Consider the following 26,946-nt stretch of genomic DNA (forward strand, 5'->3'; position numbering starts at 1 on the left):
TGCCTATGGTAGATTTGGTTCTTCCTATTCAAGTCAAGTCATGTTTTGTCAGGTAGATGTCCCCCCCCGACTTTTTTTTTTTTGAGACAGAATTTCACTCTTGTTGCCTAGGCTGGAGTACAATGGTGCGATCTTGACTCACTGCAACCTCTGCCTCCTGGGTTGAAGCGATTTCCCACCTCAGCCTACCGAGTAGCCAGGATTACAGGTGCCCATCACCACACCTGTCTAATTTTTTGCATTTTTAGTAGAGATGGGGCTTCACCATGTTGGTCAGGCTGGTCTTGATCTCCTGACCTGAGATGATCCACCCTCTTCAGCCTCCCAAAGTGCTGGGATTACAGGCATGAGCCACTGCACCCAGCCCCCATTTTATGTTGCCACTTCCTTTCCTGTTCATCAGGCAAGTACTTAGTTCAATACTAAAAGTTTTTATTATTTTTTGTTGTTGTTATTTTTTTGAGACAGGGTCTCACGCTATCGCCTAAGCTGGAGTGTAGTGGCTTGATCCCAGTTCACTGCAACCTCAACCTCCTCAGGCTCAGGTGATCTTCCTACCTCAGCCCCCGGAGCACCTGGGACTACAGGCGTGTGACAGTGGCCAGCTAATTTTTGTATTTTTTGTAGAATCGGTCTCACCGCATTGCCCAGGCTGGTCTCAAATTCTTCAGCTCAGTCTTCCCACCTCGGCCTCCCAAAGTGTTGGGATTACAGAAATCAGCCACTGCACCTGGCCTGTATTATTCTTTACTAGTACCATTTTCGGGGAATGAAAACTACTCCTTATTAGGCTTATAAGATTGTAAGTCATTTTGACAGTCTTATCACTACAGAGCAGATAAAGGTAATTTTTAAAAATTAACCATAGCTAATCTTAATCAGAAGTGACTAGCCTACAACTGAACTTTTTTTTAGTTCTGTCTTAAAGGGGGAGTTTGGTATTTTACCACTGTTTTGAGCACTGTTATTAATTGTGATTTTCCTTTTTGCTGTTTTTCAGTAAGCAAATGAATCCTTTCATTGAGGATATTTTGAATAGAATACAAGATTTATTAGAGCTTTCTCCACCTGTAAGTATCTGTCTCTTAAGATATTTTACCCAAAAATCATTTAAGCCACACATGCCATTAGGTTTACCTTTGTGGGCATTTAAAAAAAACGGGTGGTGGAGGGAGGTGTATGTGCAAAGATTAGTTCTATTTACCAAAATTCTGTTGACATAGTAAATAAAATATAGTAATAGGAATCAAGAGTTGACAGATCAATTTGGCAGCATGGGGTAGATATATTGTTAAAATGTTGAAGCATTTTATGAAGAAGAAAAAATTAAAGATGAGCTTGCTGTTAAGTTAAAATGAAAAGTATATTAAAAATTTTAAAAACGAAAAGAAAATAAAAATTGAGAAAAAAAATTCAACTTCTAAATTATTCTGTTTAGTCCTATGATTGTATTAGCCATTCTTAGCAGCTGCTACTGCTAGATCAAAGGTTTTCCCTGTCATTTCAGGCTTAGGGTAAAAAAAAAATTAAGTGCTTGTCAATCTGAATATTTTGGCGTTGGGATTGGGCCATAATCCCAAGCGTTAAAATCCTGAAATCCTAAAAACCACAATTCCGAAAGATCAAAATCTTAAAAATATACTCCTGGAAAAAGTAATTTTAAAAAATTATTTGAAAGACATTGCTTTACATTTTTAAAAGGGAATGTATTTGAGAAACATGTAAAAACATGACAGCACTTCATAGTCCACTTTACACAATAAAATAGGCAATAATAACATATGCTTTTGCAAGTATAAGCACTCAGTTATAAAAATGACAGTTACATGGGTAAAACAGGAGCAGACAAACTGTATTCATAAAGAAATAGATCAGAAAGCAAAATGTGTAAGTGCATATCACTATGGTTAGTAATTGTGTGCCACTCAGTTTTATAACTGCGCTTACCTGAAATAACCATGACAGACAACCTAAGTCTTGAGGAAATTGATAAAAAATGGCAATGGGTCACTACAACATATGCAGTCACCCAAAGAACTGAGATCACAAGAAATTTTATGTTTCACAGATGCAGATATACAGAAAGGACCTTTCTTGTGTACATGCACAGTGTTTACACACACAGTTAATGCTGTGTGTAATGCACTTTTGTGGAGTCAAATCTCTGATGTTCAAGGCAGCAGAAGAAAAGTCTGTCCAGCTTTCAGAGAGAGACCAATTCACCAATTCGCCTTATGTATTTGTTCTCTCAGTGCCCCTGGTCAATTGGATGGTGCCCGCCAACACTGAGGGCAGGTCTTCCCCACCTAGTCTACTTGGACCAACTAATCTTTTCTGGAATGACCCTCACAGACACACGCAAAATAATGCTTTACTATGTATTTATTACTTAATTATTTAAAAGAAGTGTAGGTAGCCCTCTAGTACTTTTTTTTTTTTTTTTTTGAGACAGAGTCTTGGCTCTGTCGCCCAGGCTGGAGTGCAGTGGCATGGTCTTGGCTCATTACAACCTCCATCTCAGGTTCAAGCAATTCTCCTGCCTCAGCCTCCCAAGTAGCTGGGACTACAGGTGTGCCACCACACCCAGCTAATTTTTTGTATTTTTAGTAGGGACAGGGTTTCACCATGTTGGCCAGGCTGGTCATGAACTCCTGACCTCAAGTGATCCGCCTGCCTCGGCCTCTCAAAGTGCTAGGATTACAGGCATGAGCCACCACATGCAGCCTAGCCTCATAACAATCTTATAAATAAGATCTTTACAAAAGAAAACAAGTTAGAAAGCTAACTTTAATAAATCATGATCATTTGTAGAGTCTTGTCAGGGCTGGAATTAGAACCATGATCTGTTGACCTCCAATTTAGTTTTCTTTTCATTCTATGGTCCTGGGAGAAAATTTGTCTTTATAAGTATTTGATACATGAGTTGGTGTGATAGATTACATTTCCTGTTCCTAATGCACGTTTTCTCATTAAATGAGAGGAACTCAAAAAATAAAAACTTTTAGTAAGACTAAATTTCATTCTAGGAGAATGGCCACCAGTCCTTACTGAGCAGCGATGATCAACTTTTTATTTATGAGACAGCTGGAGTGTTGATTGTTAATAGTGAATACCCGGCAGAAAGGAAACAAGCCTTAATGAGGAATTTGTTGACTCCACTAATGGAGAAGTTTAAAATTCTGTTAGAAAAGTTGATGCTGGCACAAGATGAAGAAAGGCAAGCCTCTCTAGCAGACTGTCTCAACCATGCTGTTGGATTTGCAAGGTAAGTGTGATCACAGTTAAAACTGTGAAGTGCATGTGTCTACACAGACAGAACCACTTGTTTGGTGGGCACACACATTTGTGTTTCCACAGTTGGATAGTCCAGAGAATTGTCTAAATCTTTGTCCTCCAAATCCAGTCGGTTAGATTCAGTTGAAGAAGGGGATAGATTACATACCATTTGCAGTTTTGCCTTGACAGCTGTAAATCTTTAACCCCTCTGACTTCTTTGGTATAAATGGGTTGTGTGTTTAAGGGGATCAGCTAAAGAGTTAATATACTAAAGATATATTGGGATGGGATGTCTTTGGTTAGTCTTGGTTACTTGAAGAGAAGAACCTGAGGTTTCTCTTTAGTTGTTTTGTGTCCTGAAGACCATCCAAGCAGCTATTTTTTCCCCCTCTACCCATACTTTTTGTTGACAAACAATAAACAGTGGCATGAAAGTTGTAAAGAGTGCTAATTAGAAGTTAAATTATTCTATAATATACTTAAGAACAAGAGCTAGATATTAGAAAGTTGTATAAATAATTTTGAAGATAGTTTTCTAAATTTAAATGAGTAGTTTGCAGATTACCTAGTACAGCCTAGTCATAACGAGTGGATTTGTTTTCTCTTTTCTGTCTACTTTGTCAATAGGATTTTTCTCTTTCTTTTTCTTTTTCTTTTTTTTTTTTTTGTGGGAGACAGTCTCGCTTTGTCACTCAGGCTAGAGTGCAGTGTTGTGATCTCAGTTCACTGCAACCTCCGCCTCCCAGGCTCAAGTGATTCTTGTGCCTCAGCTTCCAAGTAGCTGGGATTACAGGCATGTGCCACCACACCCAGCTAATTTTTCTATTTTTAGTAAAGACGGGTTTTCACCATGTTGTCCAGACTGGTCTTGAACTCCTGGCCTCAAGTGATTTGCCTGCCTCAGCCTCCCAAAGTGCTGGGATTAGAAGCATGAGCCACAATAGCCAGCCCAGTCAATAGGATTGTAATAAAACATTTAGGTAGACTCACATTAGAAGGATTATATTAACTCCATGTCATTCATTTAAATTAATTTGAGCTCTTTTGTTCTGGAAAGATAATTGGAAGCAGTAGTTTACAAATAGCCATATTAACTAAAGATGGAAGTAATTGTGATGTGGAAAATAAAGGTCTGGTTATTTAGTTTTGTTAATTTTGTAATTTGTTGTGTGTTGCTTTTGAATACTCCATAACGCTTTCAAAGAATAAAGTTATATCTGATTGCCTGATTTTTGCTTATATAGTCGAACCAGTAAAGCTTTCAGCAACAAGCAGACTGTGAAACAATGTGGCTGTTCCGAAGTTTATCTGGACTGTTTACAGACATTCTTGCCAGCCCTCAGTTGTCCCTTACAAAAGGATATTCTCAGAAGTGGAGTCCGTACTTTCCTTCATCGAATGATTATTTGCCTGGAGGAAGAAGTCCTTCCGTTCATCCCATCTGCTTCAGAACATATGCTCAAAGATTGTGAAGCAAAAGATCTCCAGGAGTTCATTCCTCTTATCAATCAGATTACGGCCAAATTCAAGGTACCGCAAACCTTCAGAGCTCTGAAAATCTCTTGAAGATCAGATGTACTTATCTTCAGACATGTTTTGGATTTGCCCTTGGGTTTCTTTCTTTTTTTTTTTTTTTAAATGAATTACTTGAGAGCATCATGGATCATATGTATTTTTATCATCTGTGGTGTTTGGCACACTGCCTGATACATAGGTCATGCTTAATAGATGTTTGAATATAAACAGACCCTGTATGCTTTGTGTAGCAAAAGAAAACAACTAGTTGGCTGTTTTAGAAGAGCATATAAAAACAGTACACTGAGTACTAAATGTCTAAAGAAATAAGAAGCACCATAATTTGGGTACCCAAGCAAGGGTTAAAAGTAATTCAATGTATTAAAGTCAGTTTTCTGTAGGACATTTAAACTGGCTAATAAAAGTTGTTAATACTTACATAGTACTTCTTTTTTTCTTTTTTCTTTGTATGGAGATAATCTCGCTCTGCCACATAGGCTGGAGTGCAGTGGCGCAGTCACGACTCACTGCAACCTCTACCTCCCAGGTTCAAGCGATTCTTGTGCCTCAGCCTCCTGAGTAGCTGGAACTATAGGTGTATGCACCACACCAGGCTAATATTTTGTACTTTTAGTAGAGACAGCGTTTCCCCATGTTGGCCAGGCTAATCTCGAACTCCTGACCTCAAGTGATCCTCCTGCCTCGGCCTCCATAAGTGCTAGGATTACAGGCATAAGCCACCACACCTGGCCACTTACATAGTACTTTCTATGTTCAAAATCTGTTCTAAGCACTTTTTGTACATTTACTTACTTGATTTTCATACCTACCCTAGAAGATAGGGATTATATGTTATAGTTGAGGAAACTGAGGCATGGAGAAGTTAATGGATTTGCCCAAGAGTTCATAAAACTCAAGAGTTCATTTGTAAGCAAGCATTGAGGACGTTATTAAACAATGTTTTTTACCTTTGTTCCAAAAAAAAAAAAAAAAACCCTAAGAGTTGAATCATATAAACTGATTTATAGTTTAGCAAAACAATTCATTTTTTGAGAATTTAATTTTGAAAATATTCCATGGCAATATTTTATTGTGAAATATGTCTATAATTTTAACCTAAATCTGAATCTGTAGGAAAGGGTTTAAATTGAATGATCTTGGGTCTTCTAGTAATATTTTTTAAGGTTTTTCTCCCCCACCTTGAAATGGAGTCTTGCTCTGTTACCTAGGCTGGAGTGCAGTGGTGCGATGTTGACTCACTGCAACCTCCACCTCTCAGGTTCAAGCAATAACCCTATGTCAGCCTCCTGAGTAGCTGGGACTGGGATTACAGGCGCTCGCCACTACACCCAGCTAGTTTTTGTATTTTTAGTACAGATGGGGTTTCACCATGTTGGGCAGACTGGCCTCGAACTCCTGACCTTAGGTGATTCACACGCCTTAGCCTCTCAAAGTGCTGCGATTACAGCTGTGAGCCACTGCGTCTGGCCTAGTAATGTTTATGTTATATAGATTTTATCTTAAAATTGATATTTGCTAACTGAATTATGTACGTATGCATTCTAAATAGAAAAGAAAGGCTTTATGTAAAATAGTTTTTTTAAGTTGTATATTAGTATTGTTACTAATTGCTGAAGTAATGATTGTTTATTTTCAGATACAGGTATCCCCATTTTTACAACAGATGTTCATGCCCCTGCTTCATGCAATTTTTGAAGTGCTGCTCCGGCCAGCAGAAGAAAATGACCAGTCTGCTGCTTTAGAGAAGCAGATGTTGCGGAGGAGTTACTTTGCTTTCCTGCAAACAGTCACAGGCAGTGGGATGAGCGAAGTTATAGCAAATCAAGGTGGGGACGCATGCCATGTCCAATTAGTCTGCTTAAGTCTGTGTCACTGTTGTACACCTGTATGACCAAGAGCAAACTGAAGTAAATACAGAAATTTTGAAGTTTGTTGTCCCATGGGAAGACAGTTTATTGTTTTCAGGGTGGGAATTGATCACTTTTATGTAAAGCACCTAAAATTAATTTGTATTCTGTTCCCTTTTTCTTTATGCAATATTTTTTAATTTGGTTCTTTAGCAATATAAATAACATGACTACTTACAGAATTGACCTGACAATTGAGTCTTTATGGCAAATTTGCCATTTTGAAATATAAAATAAATGGAGCTGTATAGATTTTTGTGGAGAATTCTGTATAGGAAATTCAGGGAACAAGATACCAAGGGCAAACTGTTTTTTGGTGGTTTTTTTTTTTTTATTTAATTTAATTTTATATGTGAGATAGGGTCTCACTCTATTGCCCAGGCTGGAGTGCAGTGGTATGATCACGACTCATTGCAACCTCCACCTCCTGGGCTATCCTCCCATTTCTACCTCCTGGGCTATCCTCCCATTTCTACCTCCTGTGTAGCCAGGACCATTGGCACTTGCCATAATGCTGGGCTTATTTTTTGTAGAGATGGGATCTCACCATGTTGCCCAGGCTGGTGTCAAACTCCTGGGCTCAAGCAATCTTCCTCAGCCTCGCAAAATGCTGGAATTATAGACAGGAGCCACCACACCCAACTGATTTTTCAGTGTTTAATGTTTAAACTTTAGGTGCCCAGTTAATAAAAATCAAGGGATTTTGGCAACTCTGTAAATGCTTTTTTCCCCCCTTCATTTTTCCCATTCCACCTGTAAATGATTTTTCATATACATTAGTATATGAAAAGAGAACTTCAGGTTGCTTTCCTAGTTAATTTTGGAAATTACTTAAACTAAAGTTTTTCTTCTCAGGTGCAGAGAATGTGGAAAGAGTGTTGGTTACTGTTATTCAAGGAGCAGTTGAATATCCAGATCCAATTGCACAGAAAACATGTTTTATCATCCTCTCAAAGTTGGTAGAACTCTGGGGTAAGATGATTTTATTTCTTAACCTTCGTTTCCCAAACTCTTTCATAAAACTCTTAGAGATGAAATGGAACGTAGCCCTAACAGAGAGAGAAACTGGGAGTTGGTTTTCCCTGGTGATGAATTAATTGACTTACTTTTATATATAAGATGAAAATTTGAATTCTCTTGACAGGAGGTAAAGATGGACCAGTGGGATTTGCTGATTTTGTTTATAAGCACATTGTCCCCGCATGTTTCCTAGCACCTTTAAAACAAACCTTTGACCTGGCAGATGCACAAACAGTATTGGTAAGCACCTAGGAATCTTTGTTTACCTTGTGTAGCTCTCATATATTCCCAATTTCTTCTTTAATGCCAGGTTGATTATATTATGTTTCATTGAATTTTTTTTTTAATTTAGTGATTTCAGATCAGGGTTCATTTTTTTTAGATTTATGATACCTTCTGGAGTTTTTATGAATTCTTTTTGAATCCCAATGCTACTGCTGAATTTTACAAATTCTGCTCCTTCAACTTTAACACCTGACTTTTTCTAGGACCATGAAAGGACATATGACACAAACATTCTTTCAAGTTTCAGTATTAGTTTCCTACTACTATTTTAAGTCTAAAACTTGCACCTAGTGGTTTTCCCTAATCATTAAGAGCACGAAATGGCAACTTGATCCTCCTTGTATGATAGTTTCCCCAAATCTCATCTTCACAATATTTAATGTCAATTTCCACTTTCTCACTTTCCCACAACCTGGTAAAAGCTAGATTTCGTAATTGTAATGTACTACGTTAAAACAACAGTTTGTATTTTTTTGGTTTTTTTCCTTTTTTTACTTCAACCCACTTAGTCCACCTGCCTGTTACCTTTCCTTCCTCTATCCCTTCTCTGGAGTTAAATATTTCTCTGGAAATATTTATTTGAATTTCCCTGGCAGTGGCCAGGATAGTAAAGAGAAGAGCTGGATCACTAAAACAAGAATTGAGTATATAGAAATTCTTAAACTTGTTTTTCACAGGCTTTATCTGAGTGTGCAGTGACACTGAAAACAATTCATCTCAAACGGGTAAGCCTTGTAGTCCATGCCCCTTCATTTTCATCTCGTGTGGTGTTATTATCTTGTTCTTGAAAGATGTATCTTGTGTAAAATTTAACTTTCGTTTTCACTTTTTTGGATGTGGGGAAAGGGGATGAATGAAAGTAGCTATTGTCCTTCATGTCTTGGGTAACATGTTTTGGTTTGACTAAGGATGTGAAAAATCTTAGCCAGAATTTCAAGATTCAGTTTTCACGATCTTGTAGGCTTCCTCACTACCAGATTTTTTACTTTATTTTTGTTTGTATTTGTTTTTTGGAGACTGAGTGCAAGCTGGAGTGCAGTGGCATGATCTTGGCTCACTGCGACCTCTGCCTCCCAGATTCAAGCAATTCTCCTGCCTCAGCCTCCCGAGTAGCTGGGATTACAGGCACCCGCCACCATGCCCGGGTAATTTTTATATTGTTAGTAAAAACAGGGTTTCACCATGTCGGCCAGAGTGGTCTCAAACTCCTGACCTCAAGGGATCCGCCTGCCTTGGCTTCCCAAAGTGCTGGGATTACAGGCGTGAGCCACTGCGCCCGGCCTATTTTTTATTTATTTATTTTTTGAGACAGGCTCTCCTCTGTCACTCAGGTTGGAATGCAATGTGCAATCTGGGGTCACTGCAACCTCCACCTCCTGGAGGCTCAACCGATCCTCCCATCTCAGTCTCCAGAGTAGCTGGGACCACACAGGTGCATGCCACCACACCCAGCTAATTTTTATATTTTTTGTAGAGATGGGGTTTCACCATGTTGGCCAGGCTGGTATTGAACTCCTGATCTCAAGTTGATCTGCCCACCATGGCATCCCAAAGTGCTGAGATTACAGGCGTGAGCCACTGTGCCCAGCCTTGCTTATTTCTTTAATATATATTTTACTTTATTTTTTGTGATAGGTTCTCCCTGTGTTACCCAGGCAAGAGTACAGTGGCATGATCTCAGCTCACTGCAGACCCAGCCTCCCAGGCTCAAGTACTGTTCCTACCTCAGCCTCCTGAATAGCTGGGAGTACAGGTGCACGCCACCACACCTGGCTAATTTTTGTGGTTTTTGTAGAGACCAGGTCTCACCATTGTGCCTAGGCTGGTCTTGAACTCCTGGACTCAAACATTCCTCCTGCCTTGGCTTCCCCAAGTGCTGCTATTACACCATGCCCAGCTGATTCTGGGTATTTGTAAATAGCTGGAATTGGTTGCCAACATTTAAAAATCTCAATATATTTTTTTAACCAAAAATTCCTTCCTCCAGCCTCTCTCAAAGCCATAGAATGCCAGCACAGGACTGGTATTGCCACATAGCTACAGCCAGCTAAAAAGCAGTAGTTGCCCTCACTCCCTAAAAAGAACGTGAGCTTTTGCTCAGTGGTCTCCATTTAGCTGTGCACTCATTTGAACTTGATTTTTTGATTCTGATAGAGACTTGAAGTGTTTTCAGTTCAGCCGCATTTCCTCTATACTTGCTACCTGCAAGTAGGTGTGCAAGTGGGTGGGGTAGCTGTGTGTTTAGGGACAGCAGGGGAACTGTATAAAGATAAATAAAGCATCTCCTGATATTCTCCCTCAGAATCAAGGGAGACTAACACATAAAAAACTCTAGTGGTTTAAGTAGTACTTTAGTGGAGATATATAAAATATTGTGGAACTAAAGCTGAACAGGCAAATTTTCCTGAGGGGGCAATCTAAGCAAGCTATAGGAAAGAGGTGATATTTTTGATGGCCCTTAAATGTAGATTGATGGAACTAATAGGGAGCTGGCATTCTGGGCAAAGTTAAGTAGGTGTACAAAGCCAGATTAGATGTCACATGGTGGATTTGGTGGGAAGTTACAGACTTAACTCTGTTTAGCTAAAGTATGGAGGCAGAAGTGATAGCTAAAAAATAAGATGAGACTAGATAGACAAAAGCCTTGTGTTAACATGTGTAGAGTTGGGAAGTCAGTAGGCAGTTGGTTTGTAATTTAGGAGGGAAAGTGTTCAGAACATTGGGTCTGAAGCAGTTAGAATTAAATACTGATTTTGGAGTCCTCAGTGTAAGTCAGTCAAAGTAAAGCCATAGGAATGACTGAGACTTTCTAAGACCAGAACAGAAAGAACTTTAGCTCAAGCAAGAGTCAACAAAAAAGTAGAACCAGATAGCCAGGTGTGGTGGTGCACGCCTGTAATCCCAACTACTTGGCAGGCTGAAGCACAAGAATTGCTTGAACCCAGGAGGTGAGGTTGCAGTAAGCTGAGATCATGGCACTGCACTCTAGCCTGGGCAACAGAGTGAGACTGTCTCAAAAAACAAAAACAAAACAAAATGAAAAAGCAGAACCAGAGGTAGGAGCATTGTGAAAGACAAGGGAAGACAGTCTCAAGAGGGGAGATTGGATGGCATTGTTTGGATGCTAGACAGTCAAAGTGGATGTGGATGAGGAATGAAAGGAAACAGTAAGGATGGTATTTCTAGTTCAGAAGTATTTGTTTTATCGATAGAAGTGTTAATTTAAACATACAGAATTGAGTCAAACAATATTATATTTAAAGTGTTTTGCTTCAAAATCAAAAAGAAAAAAATGTTTTGCTTCATTGTTCTATTTTCTCATTCTTTTGACTGACTTGAGGTATAAGTTTACTTTCCCTGATTCAAAACAAGCAAAACTACACTTTTAAAAAGTGGTAACAGTGAGGTTACAAAGTGATGAACATTGCATAGGAAGCAATGGTACATAGACAGGGTAGACGTAAGAAAAAGATGAGAAGGAAAGTAGGAGGGATCTGGGAAACAGTGCAGGGTTACTGCCTCTCAGTTAAAGACAGGTTTCCTGTGATGGGTCATTAAACTGTGACCTAGATCCAAGGTGAAGGAGGAAACATAAATCCTTTGATTCAGGAGCACTAATATTAAACAGGAATTCCAGGTGTTAGTGCAATGAAGAGTCCACCAAGGAGAGATACATTGATTTTTTTTTTTGAGACAGTGTCGCTCGGTCGCCCAGGCTGGAGTACAGTGGCATAATCTCAGCTCACTGCAGCCTGTGCCTGCCAGGTTTAAGTGATTCTCCTGTCTCAGCCTCCTGAGTAGCTGGGATTACAGGCATGTGCCATGATGCCCGGCTAATTTTTTTCTATCTTTGGTAGAAACAGGGTGTCACCATGTTGGCCACACTGGTCTGGAACTCCTGACCTCAAGTGATCCACCCACGTCGTCCTCCCAAAGTGCTGGGATTACAGGCGTGAGCCACTGCACCTGGCCAAGAACCTTATTTTTCAGATGGAGAAACCAAGGCTCAGAGAGGTTAAGTAACTTGTCCAAGTGCAGCAAACCACCAGGGCACATGTATGCCTATGTAACAAAACTGCACGTTCTGCACATGTACCCCAGAACTTAAAGTATAATAAAAAAAAAAAAAAAGAAAGAAAAAAAAGAAAAAGTTGCCAGAGCCAGGCTTCAAACCAAGGCAGTCTGGCTCTGGAGTCTGTGTTCTTAAGCACAATATTATGTTGCCTTTAAAGTGTACATGTATTGTTCCAATTCTTTTTAAGCTTATTAATGTCAAGCAAGAAAACAGTTGTAAGTATTTTTTAATCTTCAGGGCCCAGAATGTGTTCAGTATCTTCAACAAGAATACCTGCCCTCCTTGCAAGTAGCTCCAGAAATAATTCAGGTAAGAGCTGTTTCTTACCATTGTGTAGGCGAGCAATCACAGTAGTAGCAGTATTGCCTGTGACACTGTCGCCAGCAGAAATCACAAATATTTTCATATTACATAAGTTGTTGCCAGTATCTGAAAATACTGTTTATGCTTATCACCATTTTGAAATTGAGTTACTAAGTAATATCACTACACCTTGTTATCTAACAAGTTAATAAGTCCTTACTGTTCTACCATACTTTAGTTTGATAACCATTGTTCAGTATAATTGGCTTCTGTCGTAATCCCATGTATTATGTTTTATGCATTTTAAAAAAAAAAACATTCCAAAGGAGCCAGTAGGCTTTTCCAGACTGCTAAAGGGGACCACAGCAGAGTTCTGAAGCTTTGTGCCAGGTAGTTCATTATGTGTACACCAAGTTTATCAAGGCTTAATCTGTAAATCTGAAACTGTATTTTGAGAAAAGTGTCTGGAAAGTGACCTTATACTTTTAAGAAGTCATTTGTATCATATTGTTTCTTGGCATATAATTTTCCAGATTTCTTGTCCAGTAGTACATGGAGTTAATGAAGTATCAAACTTTTGATTAAAACTAGAATTACAATCTCTTATGTAGATTGCAAAATTTGTTTCTTCATCAATAGTGTTTTTATTGTAAGAACACTTACATGAGAAATATACCATCTTAACAATTTTTACGTGCACAACACAGTATTGTTAATTATAGGGACAGTGATGTACCTGTAAAATATAGGTGGATCTCTAGAACATATTCATCTTGTATAACTTAAGACTTTATGCCCGTTGATTAGCAATTCCCATTTCCCACAGCCCCCATCTCCTGGCAACCACCATTCTACTCTCTGATTCTGTGAATTTCACTACTTTAGATACCGAATATAAGTGGAATCATACAGTTATGTCTCTTTTTGTGACTGGCTGTTTCACACAATGTGTTCTAGGTTCATCCATGTTGTTACATATGTCAGGATTTCCCAATTTTTTAAGGCTGAATAACATGCCATTGTATGCATATATCACATTTTCTTTATGCATTAATCCACTGATAGATTCATTTGGGATTATTTTCACATCTTGGCTATCTTAAGTGCTACAGTTAACATGGGAGTGCAAATATGTCTTTGAGATGCTGATTCCAATTCTTGTAGATAAATACCCAGAAGTGGGATTGCTGGATTATATGGTAGTTCTACTTTTAATTTTGTGAAGAAACCTCTTACTATTTTCTATAGAGGCTGTATACCATTTTGCATTCCGTCAGTTGTGTAGCAGGGTTCCAATTTTTCCACATCCTCACCAATGCTTGTTGTCTTTTTTTTTTTATAATAGCCATTCTAATAGGTCTGAGGTGATATTGTGGTTTTGATTTGCATTTCCCTGATGATTAGTGATGTTTGAACATCTTTTCATATACCTGTTAGCCATTTGTATTTGGAGAAGTCTATTCAAGTCTTTAGCCCATTTTCTAATCAAGTTATTAAGTTTTTTGCTATTGAATTAGAGGAGCTTTTTATATTTTAGAAATTAACCCCTTATCAGATAAATGGTTTGCAAATATTTTCTCCCTTTCTTGAGCTATTCCAGAGGTTGCCTTTCTGCTGTGTTGATTGCTTACTTTATGGTGCAGAAGCTTCTTAGTTTGATGTAGCCCCACTAATGTAGCTTTTCATGATATCAATGAAATTATTTCCAAGACCAGCATCTTGAAGCTCTTCTATGTTTTCTTCTAGTTTTGCAGTTTGGAGACTTTATATAAAGACTTTAATACATTTTGAGTTGAGTTTTGTGTATGGTGTTAGATAAGGGTCTCGTTTTCTTTTGCACATAGATATCCAGCTTTACCAGCGCCATTTGTTGAAGAGATTATTGTTTCCCCATTGTGTATTCTTAGTACCCTTGTTGAAGATCAGTTGACTATATGCAGGGTTGATTTTCAAATTCTATTTTGTTCCATTGGTTTGTATGTCTGTCTTAAAAGAGACAGGGTCTCACTCTGTTGTCCAGACTCAAATGTGGTGGCACCATCATAGCTCACAGCAACGACAAACTCCTGGACTCAAAGAATCCTTCTGCGTCTGCCTCTGCCTCCCAAGTAGCTAGGATATATGTCTGTCTTTTGCTGTTACCATACTGTTTTCATACTGTAATATTAAAATATATTGTGAAATCTGGAAGTGTAGTACATCCAGCTTTGCTCTTTCTCTGGATTGTTTTGACTATTCAGGGCCTTTTGTGATTTTATGTAAATTCTAGTTTTGTTTTTTCTATTTCTATAAAATATGCTCTTGGAACTTTTATATGGATTGCCTTGAATCTATACATTGCTTTGTTTTTGTTTTTGGAATGATTAAGAAGCTTTTTAAAATTTTTTAAATTTATTTTTATTTTTTTGAGATGGAGTCTTGCTTTAGTGCCCAGGCTGGAGTGCAGTGGCATGATCTTGGCTCATTGCATGCAACCTCCGCTTCCCAGGTTCAAGTGATTCTCGTGGCTCAACTTCCTGAGTAGCTGGGATTACAGGCAGGCACCACCATGCCGGGCTTATTTTTGTTTTTGCTTTTTTTAGTAGAGACCAGGCTGGTCTCGAACTCCTGACCTCAGTGATCTTCCCACCTTGGCCTTCTAAAGTCTCGGGATTACAGGTGTGAGCCACCTTGCCTGGCCATTAAGAAGCATTTTGTTGACCTGATGGAATAGCGATATTCATTTAGCAGCTCAGTTTTATATACTCTTTCCCCTGTGTCGTTTTACATAACGTGTAAAGGTGGGGAGGAGGGCCCTTTTATTGCAAAGACATTTCCAGAGTCGTCATCTTTTTCTTTCTCTCTTTTGAGACAGTCTTGCCCTGTCGCTGAGACTGGAGTGCAATGGCATTATCTCTGCTCACTGTAACTTCTGCCTCCCAGGTTCAAGCAATTCTCCGGCCTCAGCCTCCCAAGTAGTTAGGATTACAGGCGCCCACCACCACGCCTAATTTTTATATTTTTAGTAGAGACGGGGGGTCACCATGTTGGCTAAGCTGGTCTTGAACTCCTGACCTCAAGTGATCCGCCGGCCTCGGCCTCCCAAAGTGCTGGGATTACAGGCATGAGCCATCGCACCTATCCAGAACCAGGGGCTTTTCTGTGACCAAGGTAACCCCTTATCAATTACCCTAGCCCGTAGTGGCCTTGGATCTTACTGCTAGGCACTGGCTTTCAGTGTTGCTTTGTACTTCCCTGTCTTCTCCTTGGGTAATGCCACTAGGCCTGGGTAGGACGCCTGCCCTTTCACTTCATGGGTAGATTCCCATAAGAACTACTTTGAAGGCCAAAACGAGATGGGTGAGAGAGCTGCTTTTTCTCCTGCTCTCCTTTCTTGTGTCCTCATTCTTGCCCATGATTTTTTTGATGTGTTCCATGATCTCCTTATTCATCTTGATCTCTATATCCACCAGGACCTGCTCTTCATAATATAAATAGAATTGTAGGAAGGGTGATGGTATTGTGTTCTCAAACATCATGATCTGCATCCAAGGGTTTTTTGTTTGTTTGTTTGTTTGTTTGAGATGGGGTCTTGCTGTAGTCTTGCTCTGTCGCCCAGGCTAGAGTGCAGTAGCATGATCTCAGCTCACTGCAGCCTCTGCCTCCCGGGTTCAAGTGAATCTCCTGCCTCAACCTCCCGAGTAGCTGGGATTACAGGCGACGGCCACCGCACCCAGCTAATTTTTGTATTTTTAGTAGAGACAGGGTTTCACCATGTTGGCCAGGCTGGTCTCGAATTCCTGACCTCGTGATCCACCCACCTCGGCTTCCCAAAGTGCTGGGATTACAGGCGTGAGCCACTGTGCCCCATCCAAGGGTTTTTTTTTTTTTTTTTTGATCTGAGAAATAAATTTCCTGGTACCCTCACCCAGCTGCCCAGGTGTGTTATAATTCACTGTTATGACCTTCACCAACTCCCTGAACACTACTACATCACCCTGGTCTGGGTACTGCAGAAGGGGAAGGGCCCCTTCACAGGTGGTGGCAGTCAGACACCAAAGAGGGGTAAGAGAACAGCAGACACCACTTCTCCTCAGCAGATTGCTTTGGGTAGTGAGGACATTTTAACAATATTAAGTCTTCAGTCCATGACACAGCTGTCTTTCAATGGTGTTTTTTTGTTTTTATTTTGAGACAGGGTCCTCACTGTTGCCCAGGCTAGTGTGCAGTGGTGCGATCTCAGCTCACCGCAACCTCTGCCTCTCAGGTTCAAGCAGTTCTCCCACCAAAACCTCCCAAGTAGCTGGGACTACAGGTGTGTGGCACCACACCTGGCCAATTTTTGTATTTTTGGCAGAGATGGGGTTCCACCATGTTGGCCAGCCTGGTCTTGAACTCCAGACCTCAAGTGATCCAGCCACTTCAACCTCCCAAAGTGATGAGATTACAGGCATGAACCATTGCGCCCAGCCTCAATGGTGTTTTTTTGAGGCTTTTATAATGCTGTTTTTCCAAAAATAAAATAGATCTCACATGAGTTTAAAAAATGAATTTAACTCATTTTTAATGAATTTGTGATCTCTTACTTAACAATATACCACCTTTAACTTTAGAGATATTAATGACTTTCTTGGTTATCATTTGTTACATAAGTAAACTAGTATTTTAACGAAAATAATTATTAATTATTCTTGTGATCTTAGTGCTCACCAAAAGTAGAACTAGACCATTCAGTTTACAGCTAATCTTCTTCCAGATTGCTAAATGAAGCAAAATTATTTTTCTATTTAGTAATTCATTATGAAAGATAAGGAACCTCAGTTTTCCATTTTTAATATGCCTTATGTCTGACAACACATTTTGCAGAATATTCCCTATTAGAATTCTCTTTTTCTTTTGGTCTTGCTCTGTTTGGTTATCCCTCTTACTAGATGTAAGCAGCCATAGCAATGTAGTTTTTGTCCCACTCTTATCAGGCATGAGTCCACCTTGTCTAGGAGAGCTATGTTCTCAAAAGTAAAATCAGCCTGTTTGACAAGTACTAACATTTGAAAATGCTATAAACCTCTTGTGGTGAGATACTGTTTGAATTGATCTTCATAAATTAAATACTATGAATTTGAAGCAACCTTAAATTCCTTTGACAGAAAAATAAACAAAATATGGTATATATACACAATAGAATATTAAGCCTGATTTATAAAATAATCCTGTCATATGCTATAATGTGGATGAACCTAGAGGACGTTATGCTAAATGAAATAAGGCAGTTATTAAAAGACAATGCTATATGATTCCATTTGTTTGAGATATCTAAAGTAGACTCACCAAAGCAGAAAGTGGTGGTTGCCAGGGGCTGGAGCAGGGGAAAATGGGGAGTTCTTCAGTTAAGAGGCAGAAAGCAAGCTTGTTTTGCAAGATGTAAAAGTTCTAGAAACCTGTTGTACAATAGTGTGCATGTAGTTAATGCTACTGTACCGTACATGTAAAAGTGGTTAATGTGATAAGTTTTAAGTGTTTTTACAGCTTTTTTAAAAAAAGAGCCAGGCACAGTGACTTATACCTGTAATTCCAGCTTCTTGGGAGGCTGAGGTGGGAGTGTCCTTTGAGCCTAGGAGTTGGAGGCTGCAGTGAGCTATGATCACACCGCTGTACTCCAGCCTAGATGACAGAGCAAGACCATCTCTTAAAAAAAAAAAAAAAAAAAAAAAAAAAAAAAAAAGTGGATATGAATTACAATGGATTTAATACGAATACATTTGTTCTTTCTCCCTCTTTTCCCCACCCCCCAGGAGTTTTGTCAAGCGCTTCAGCAGCCTGATGCTAAAGTTTTTAAAAATTACTTAAAGGTAGGTATTTGCGAAGCTCACGTATCTTCATACAATTAGGTAATGTTTGAGACCCAAGAGAGAATATGTATCTGCAATTATAGATGTTTATGTGAAGTCCCTTTTAACTAAGCTGTTGCAAAAGATCGTAAGTTAGGTAAGCACACTGAATGTGTACACCTTTGATTATATTGGTGAGAAAATGCCAGTTTTATAGTTTCATGATGTAATTAAATAGAAACTAGAGGCATTAGGAGAATAAGAAATGTTCAGGAACAGTTGTCTACATTAAGTTGAAAAGAAGGGGCTAAAAATATAAAAACAGAAGAAGGAGATACTTGCTTATATCCTATTTTGAAACATTTGAACTGTAAAACATACAAAAACGAGAATCCTCAGATTTGGGCCATCAAGCCTCCTTTTACATTTACGAAATTACTGATTTTTTTTTTTTAACTCTGTAAATCAACAAAAAGTGTCACATGTTTATTTGGTATTCATAGTTATAATTAAGTTCATGAGATGAAACTGTCTTGGTCTTACCTTAGGTAGTCATTCATTTCATACATCATGACTGCTTTTTATGTACCAAGTACTACAGTAATGGCTGCAAATACAACTATGAGTAATTTTCCCTTCCCATAAGGAGCTCATGATCTAGAAATAAAGTTAGTGTGACAAGATGAATTGTTTATTTTTTATTATCTTCACTCAGATAATTTGAAGACAAAGCACTATATTAAATTCAGTAGCAGGTAACTTAGTGTAGCACCTGGTTCTTTTGGTGAAGACATTCAGTGGAATTTGTAAATCAAAGGGCTCTGCACAGAAGTGTGTCATCCTTTGACTGTGTTTCTAACATCTTCCCTTGTCAGTTTTTTCTTAGTTGTAGTTCGTCAGCTTAAACATCTCAGAGAGTTTGTGTGGAAGAATATTGAGGGTTTTTTTTTTTTTTTTTTTTTAATCATTGGGAACCCTCCCCTTCGCCATCCTCCCATAAAAAAGCAAAGTGCCTATGCGAGTAACCCCTGTTGAATAACCGATCAGTCAAACTGAATTTAAGGACTCAATCCTCACTATTAGAGGTGTCTGTAACAGTAGATCTAGGTACCCTGTAGAAGGCTTGTTCTCCAGATGTGGTTATTCATCGGCATAGCATTTGTAAAAAGTCTTCCTTCTGGGCCCAACTTCTCTTCAGTGATGACATTATCTTAGTGATCATAACTATCTCAGTATTAGCATTATTATTCTAGTTGGAAAAAATGAATTTCATTCTTTTGTGCTCATTCCTCCCTTCACATCTGATTGATCCTCAGATCTTGCAGATTCTTTTCTCATCCTCTCTTCTGTCTCTGCTGCTCTGGTGTAGGCTGATGTTATCTTACTCTGATCTCTCTTCTCTTGTTCTAGCCAGGCTGATGTGTTTGACTCTTCAAATAGTCCTTTGATATTTATTCACCTTCCTCATAATCTTCCTAAACAAATTCATGTTTCTCAGTTTGGCACTTAATTTTTTTTTCGAATTCTGACCTGAGACTACCTTTCTGTTTTTTCTTGCAGAAATGGTCTTTACTGTTCTTGTAGTTCTTCAAAAATCCTGCCTTAATAGCAGCCCAACTTCTGTGTGAACTGTACCCATTTTTCTATGTTTGCCTTAAGCACGGTCTCCTTGTAAGGTTTTCTTTTGCCTATATAGTGATCATTCTTTTCCCTGCACATAGTCAGTAGATTATCTGTTAAATGAATCTCCTGGGTACTAGGGCACTATCAATACTGTTCTTGCCTGTATTAGTCCATTTTCACGCTGCTGATAAAGACATACCCGAGACTGGGCAATTTACAAAATAGGTTTATTGGACTCACAATTCCACATGGCAGGGGAGGCCTCACAATCATGTTGGAAGGCAAGGAGGAGCGAGTCACATCTTACGTGGATGGCAGCAGGCAAAAAGAGAGCTTGTGCAGGGAGACTCCCATTTTTAAAACCATCAGATCTCGTGAGACCCATTTACTATCAGGAAAACAACATGGGAAAGACCTGCCCCCATGATTCAATCATCTCCCACCCGGTCCTTCCCACAACACATGGGAATTATGGGAGCTACAAGATGAGATCTGGGTGGGGACACAGGGTCAAACCATATAAGTGTCCTTACTGAGAACAGTGAATTATGTCTGATGCTCACCTGACCTGCTATGGATGGCAGTGTGTAGTACTAGGCCATGCCTAGCACAGCCTCTAGCCAATTCCTTTGTAGTCTCAAATTTTGACTTGGAAGTACTTTTGAATCATCAAATAAATAGTAAATTCCTCATGGGGTTAGAATTGCTGTGTTTAGCTTTGACTTGTTTCCTCCTCAAATTTTATTTATTTATTTATTTTTGAGACGGAGTTTCGCTATTGTTGCCCAGGCTGGAGTGCAATGGCACGATCTCGGCTCACCACAACCTCCGCCTCCTGGGTTCAAGTGATTCTCCTGCCTCAGCCTCCCGAGAAGCTGGGATTACAGGCATGCGCCACCGCACCAGGCTAATTTTTTCTATTTTGAGTAGAGATGGGGTTTCTCCGTGTTAGTCAGGCTGATCTCAAACTCCTGACCTCAGGTGATCCGCCCGCCTCAGCCTCCCAAAGTGCTGGGATTACAGGCATGAGCCACCGCACCTAGCCTCAATATGTAATTTACCAGTGTTAATTTTGAAATAGTACCAATCAGTAAAAAGGTGTCAAGAGCATGTTTTCTTCTGACCACTTGATTTCCATAGCATAGAGATAATACCATATTTTCACTACTTCCCCAGTTGGGTGATGTCAGCCTAAGTTATAGCTAGACTTACCAAATTCTCCAGAACAGAAAGTTCTTACCTTGGATTACATATGGATATATAAGGCATGTGAAATGTTCTAAATGTCTATCATATGTTACAAAAGAACACTGCCAGCACTCAGAAACTTGGAGCCATTCTTCAGGTGAAAGTGATGCCTTCTGACATTAGTATTGACTGCATTGATACTTTATTTACAGGTGTTCTTCCAGAGAGCAAAGCCCTAAGGACTGGATTTCCCTGTGCCTACTTCATGATCAGGAATTCCAGTTAGTGTATAAAGAAGCGATTTTTGTGTGCCATTCATGCTGGTCTTTTTCACACTGTTTTGAGCTTACTGCAGTATATGTTTTGGGATTTTTCTGTAAAATGGGTGTAATTTTCCTGACACAGGTATGTAACAACAAAAGAAGTTGCCTGCATGCCGGTCCAAATTGTTCTGTATAAAGATGCTCTTAAAAGATACAGTTATCCTAGAACCTTAATTCTTTTTTATTTGAAATTTTAAGTCAAGTCCTTTATAAAGACCATAGCAGTGGAAAACAGTGTACTTTTTAAAAAATTGCTGAATATAAAATGTTTGAAAATTTTCTTTATGTGTGAAGACACATAAAGTATGGGGGGAATACAACAATCAAAACTAACTTTTTGTAAATAGCCATTTCATTTCTTTAAACTGTTTCAATGCCAATATGTATTCTACAAAAGAGAATGGTTTTAGGCTCCAGTGTTATACTTTTTTTTATATATATATATATATAAATAAATTTTACGTAGTGAAATCTACCAAGTCTTTTCTGGAATTATTGTAAATACTTTAGTTTTATTTTCATCTTAATCTCTCCCTAATTTCCCATTTAAAGGTTTACAAATATGAGTGTGTGGATGCTTTAATTCATTTAACCTCACTCCTCAAAGGTAACATGCAACTTAGTTCTGTTATATGAGAGTCTTTTTTTTTAATGTACTAGAAAAAGCCTATGTGAATCTGTTGATAGAATTTAAAATTCCAGGCCAGGCGTGGTGGCTCACGACTGTAATCCCAGCACTTTGGGAAGCCAAGGCAGGTGGATCATTTGAGGTCAGGAGTTTGAGACTAGCCTGGCCAACATGGTGAAACCCCATCTCTACTAAAAATACAACAGTTAGCCAAGTGCGATGGTGCACGCTTGTAATCCCAACTACTCAGGAGGCTGAGGCAGGAGAATCGCTTGAACCCAGAAGGCAGAGGTTGCAGTGAGCTGAGATTGTGCCACTGCATGCCAGCCTGGGCGAGAAAGTGAGACTCTGTCTCAGAAAAAAAAAGAATTTAAAATCCCAATTTATTTTCTAACTCTTTTATTGGATGTATTTAGAACACAGTATACCTATAGTATACCTATGTGTTTATTATGTTTGTAAATGGTAGCTAACATTTAATTACTAGAAGTACTTACCCCTGCCTTCCTCCATTTTTATTCATAGCTACTTGAGAAAGCAAAAGGAAATAATAGTTATCAGTAGTATCACTGGAAAATTAAGAAGAGAGGAGGGACAAAACTGAGCAGCAGAATTCATATAGACATTTAAGTTTAAATTCTAAAAGCTCAATTGAGATTTTCAGGGAGGGTGTGTTTTGCCCTTTGGCCTCATGAATGGGTTTCATGATGGGCTTCAATGGCCTATAAACTCTGTAAAATTCTATTTTAAATTTTGCACATTTATTTTGTTCTGGTTAATTCCAGAAGACATTTCAAACATTTTTCTTACATCATATAATAAAAGTACTTAACTAAATTGACAATTATAAAAATAAATCAGCCGGGCACGGTGGCTCACACCTGTAATCCCAGCACTTTGGGAGGCCGAGGTGGGTGGATCACAAGGTCAGGAGTTCAAGATCAGCCTGGCCAACATGGTGAAACCCCATCTCTACTAAAAATACAAAAATTAGCCAGGCGTGGTGGCGGGCACCTGTAATCCCAGCTACTTGGAGGCTGAGGCAGAGAATTGCTTGAACCCAGGAGGTGGAGGTTGCAGTGAGCCGAGATTGTGCCATTGCACTCTAGCCTGGGCAACAGAGAGACTCTCTCAAAAAATAAAATAAAATAAATAAATAAATAAATCAGTGAAATGCACCTTATACTTTAATAAAAAATGTTTTCAGAAATAGATAAGTGAAAGCTGAGTGTTTCTTTGATAGGGTCCCCTGTACTATACGAGTGATAATTACAGCTATTGTAATAGTAGTAATTGTTAAACAGATACTAATGAGTAGCATAGCATAGTGGGTAAGAGTTTATATAGCACAGGCTCTAGAATCAGATTAAGTAGGTTCAAATACCAGTTCTGCCAGTAACTGGTTTAGAACCTTGGGCAAGTTAAATAATGTCTCCCAGCCTCAGTTTTCCTATTTGTAAAATGGGGGAAATAATGGTAGCTACCTCAAAACTCATTATGAATTCAATGAGTTAAACGTGAAAAGACTTATTGCAGTAGCTGGCACATAAAGACTTGATAGTAGTTTATATGGATGCTATCTCATATTAGCATATATGGAATTAATAGTGTATCACTATACTTTTTTTTTTTTTTTTAATAGAGACCAGTCTGTCACCCAGGCTGGAGTGCAGTGGTGACATCATAGCTCACTGTAACTTCTAGCCCCATACTCTACTAATCCTCCTGCCTCAGCATCTGGATTAGCTGTGATCGCAGGTGTGCACCACCACATCCGGCTACTTTTTTTCTTTTTTTTTGGTAGAGACAGGGTCTCTCTATGTTACTCAGTCTGGTCTCAAACTCCTGGCCTCAATCCTCCCACTGGCCTCACAATGTTGGGATTACAGGCATAAACCACTGCGCGCAGCCTGTACTATGCTATCAATTCCATATATGGGAAGGTGTTTTCCCGTTCGGAGCTCTTTAAAGCTCTGCAGAAGATTTACATGTGTTTATCGAGCTAAGAGAAATCAGGGCATGGAAATTGAGTGTGTAATAAAAATTAAACTCTTCATGTTATATAGTCATGCATAATTTCTATCTTCTTCTCTGAAGTTGCCTAGAGCACCATCACAGTTAGGAAACTTCCATCATGAATTTCCTTATTACCAAAAGCAAGTACCCAAATAATTGTCTCAGGAGAGGAAGGACAAACTGTTAACAAGCTGAAATATTTGGGGATTTGTGTGACTTGACTAGGGAACCACAGGGTTTTGTAATGCCTGATTTAGCCCTGTGCCTAACAGTTTATTTAAATCTTAATGCTAATGTTAACTGGTTCCCAGGTGGTTGACCTTATAAGAAAACACTGTGTGGTATTTTAATGTGGTAAATATGTGAATGAAGGCCTTTGGCTCAGTTAATCACTCCCACAACTTTGAGCTGTGGTTTTACTGGTGGAAGGAACTTTAACAGGTCTTCGCTCTTGTCATTAGATATCAGAGAACTGAAATTGGTTGGAATTGTAAGCAGTGAATAGATGCGTTGTTAGAATGATTCCATCACTTATACATTGTTTAAAATGCTAATAAAGTAACTTGCTTTGTAAGAACACATTAGAGTGGACTTTTGTTATCTCCATTGTGCATTTGATAAAACTGAGGCTTAGAGAGGTAAGAAACTTGCTTTTAAGTTAGTAATTGGCGGCCAAGACAGCAACCCTAGGTCTGTTCCATTCAAAAGCCTCTGAGCCACTCCTCATGACTTCCCGTCCATTCGTGTTTGCTGTAGTACTTACTCTGGGACACACCATCTTCCTCTTCCCCTCCACTCAGAAATTTAGCCCTAGATGAGCAGCGGTCTGTCTGCCCCCTCCTTACGTTGAGAAAAGCCTGTTTTGCTGTCCGTGGGCAGAAGGGACCCCTTCAGAAAGCTATTCCTTATTGGGAATAGCTGCTTGAGATTTTGACTGTACGAATATTGCAGGACCTAATTTTAGTATTTAGGTTTTAGTTCTTAAATTCTTAAGTTTAGAGTTAGATACTTCAAAACGGCCATTTTCCAAAATACCAAGAGGGAGTTAAATGAACATATTTACATTAAGAATTTAACGTCTTTCTGGGTGATAGGAAAATGAAAAAAAGAATGTAAAGTCTGAATTACTGTGAGACGATAATCTGGTTCCACTGCAGCCAAAGTGGGCCCTTAAAACAGAATCCATCCCTCCCGGCTCTGCCGGCCGTCTCTGCCTGCCCCCCCCAACGTGTCCCACGTTCTGCAAACCTGTAAATCGGGATGTAATCCCTTGTTCAGAGTCGGTCCGCCCCACTGTCGGCCGGCGCTCGGGGTAGGGGCGGGATTTGCAGTTGCGGGAATCCCAGTTATTGTGTTCGCTGCTCAGGGCTCCTCACTTCGCCTTTAGAGTAAAGGGGAGCGAGGGGAACAGTGGACGGGGTGTGTCTCCAGACATTCCCCTCATTACCGTGGCCTGGGAAGCCGACTCAGCAGTCGCCGCCGCAGCTGCGGTGGCTACCGGACGGGCCATAGACGTGCGCACGCGCACCCGCACCGGCGCGCCGGCCGTCGGTCACGTGGCCCCCGGCCAGGGCTTGCGAAGCCGGAAGTGTCCTGGGGCTCGAGGCCGCGGGAGCCCGCCGGCGGTGGCGCGGCGGAGACCCGGCTGGGTAAGTGAGACGGGCGCGGGCGGAGGGGCCGAGGCGGCGCGGGGCGCGGTCGGTGAGGCCTGCGCCTCCCGGCGGGGAGCGCTCCCGCCCCCTGTGGGAGGCTGGGATGCTGAGTCAGAGCGGGGGCGGGGGCGGGCGCACCGAGAAGCCCAGCACGACCCGAGGCCAAGCCATCCAGGACCCAGGCTGCGCGGACACTGCCTCTGGGGTGTGTGTCAGGGGCGGCCGTAGCGGGTGGAATGGTCGCGCGGGCCCTGTTCCCTGCATCCCCGCTCCTCGCCGCGCGGCCGGTCCTCGACCTGCATCCCGTCCGGCGGCTTTGGGCACAAAGAGGACGACTCCGTTACCGGGCCTGGGCCCTGGCTGCCCGGGGAGGCAGGGGCACCTCTTTCCCTTGAAGTTAGACTCGCTGTTTTCTACCCTCTTTCCGAGAGTCGACACACCTGGCAGTTTTTAAATGCATTGATTTTTCAGAGGATTAAAAAGAGACGTTTCCTTAGAGTTTTAGTGATGTTCTGTCCGCAGAGGTTGACTCACACCGGAAATTAGAAGCCTAAGATATGTTAAATATATGCCTATGAAATACGAATTCCCAGACGTTCCTTGCTCCTCGTCTACCTGACTTATGAGTTTAATTTGTAGTCTCTATCCCAGGTATTTTTAGTAGGTGGCCTCAAAACAACTCACAAGTAATTGCCAAATGTATAACCAAAGACAAGTCTTTTCCACTCTGGAAGCCCCAGTGTATGAATCACATAGGGGTAGAGTTTGGAAATCCTGGAACTTTGTCCTTAGGCCATGTTGTCAAACCTGTTTTCATCCCTCAGCAAATAGTAACTTTCGTTTTGGACGGTATAAGGAAGTAGACTGAACACGGCATCATCAGCAACATACTTGTGGAGTGCTTGCCTATATGCTTGTCAAAAATTTGGGACGATTTATATGGCAAGCACGTTGTGGGTGTGCTGAGTCATGTTTTAGCATGTTATTGTGGAGTTATTGGAAGATAGTTTCAGAAGATATTTCCCCTGACCACTATTGTGATTACTCTTAAACAGAAACTATAGTTTTGTATCTGCATAGAGAACAGATACCTTAGCTGATAAATATTTTTCTTATTATTCTGAAGGTACATACATATAGGTACCTAATGGTACTATTTGCCATTTATAGTTACATTGATTAGGGAAAGTTTTTCATTAGATAGTTGAGACGTTTATTATTGTATCGTAAATGAAATGTAATAACTGACAAATGTGTATTCCTTATTTGTGAAAAGGAAATCTTATTTTTATTACTTATTTCCAGTA

At 40.0% G+C, this 26,946-nt stretch overlaps 2 protein-coding genes across 4 annotated transcripts in view; both read left to right on the top strand.

Moving 5' to 3' along the window:
* XPOT (exportin for tRNA) overlaps window positions 1-24,564 on the top strand; it is a 46,417-nt gene extending 21,853 nt beyond the window's left edge. For both annotated transcript variants that reach the window (XM_050748415.1, XM_050748416.1), the window contains exons 16-25: window positions 1,001-1,070; window positions 3,027-3,265; window positions 4,521-4,806; window positions 6,449-6,638; window positions 7,575-7,691; window positions 7,864-7,979; window positions 8,702-8,749; window positions 12,337-12,408; window positions 18,174-18,230; window positions 21,233-24,564. In XM_050748415.1, the coding sequence (XP_050604372.1) occupies window positions 1,001-1,070; window positions 3,027-3,265; window positions 4,521-4,806; window positions 6,449-6,638; window positions 7,575-7,691; window positions 7,864-7,979; window positions 8,702-8,749; window positions 12,337-12,408; window positions 18,174-18,230; window positions 21,233-21,259 (1,222 nt within the window). In that variant the 3' untranslated portion in view covers window positions 21,260-24,564. The remainder of the gene's footprint in view (window positions 1-1,000; window positions 1,071-3,026; window positions 3,266-4,520; window positions 4,807-6,448; window positions 6,639-7,574; window positions 7,692-7,863; window positions 7,980-8,701; window positions 8,750-12,336; window positions 12,409-18,173; window positions 18,231-21,232) is intronic.
* A 766-nt stretch (window positions 24,565-25,330) lies between these two features.
* Window positions 25,331-26,946, top strand: part of TBK1 (TANK binding kinase 1) — a 53,763-nt gene continuing 52,147 nt past the window's right edge. For both annotated transcript variants that reach the window (XM_050748418.1, XM_050748417.1), the window contains exon 1: window positions 25,331-25,636. The gene's annotated coding sequence lies outside the window, so the exon portion shown is untranslated. The remainder of the gene's footprint in view (window positions 25,637-26,946) is intronic.

The sequence above is a fragment of the Macaca thibetana genome, chromosome 11, assembly GCF_024542745.1.
Source record: "Macaca thibetana thibetana isolate TM-01 chromosome 11, ASM2454274v1, whole genome shotgun sequence".
In the NCBI taxonomy this organism is placed as follows: domain Eukaryota; kingdom Metazoa; phylum Chordata; class Mammalia; order Primates; family Cercopithecidae; genus Macaca; species Macaca thibetana.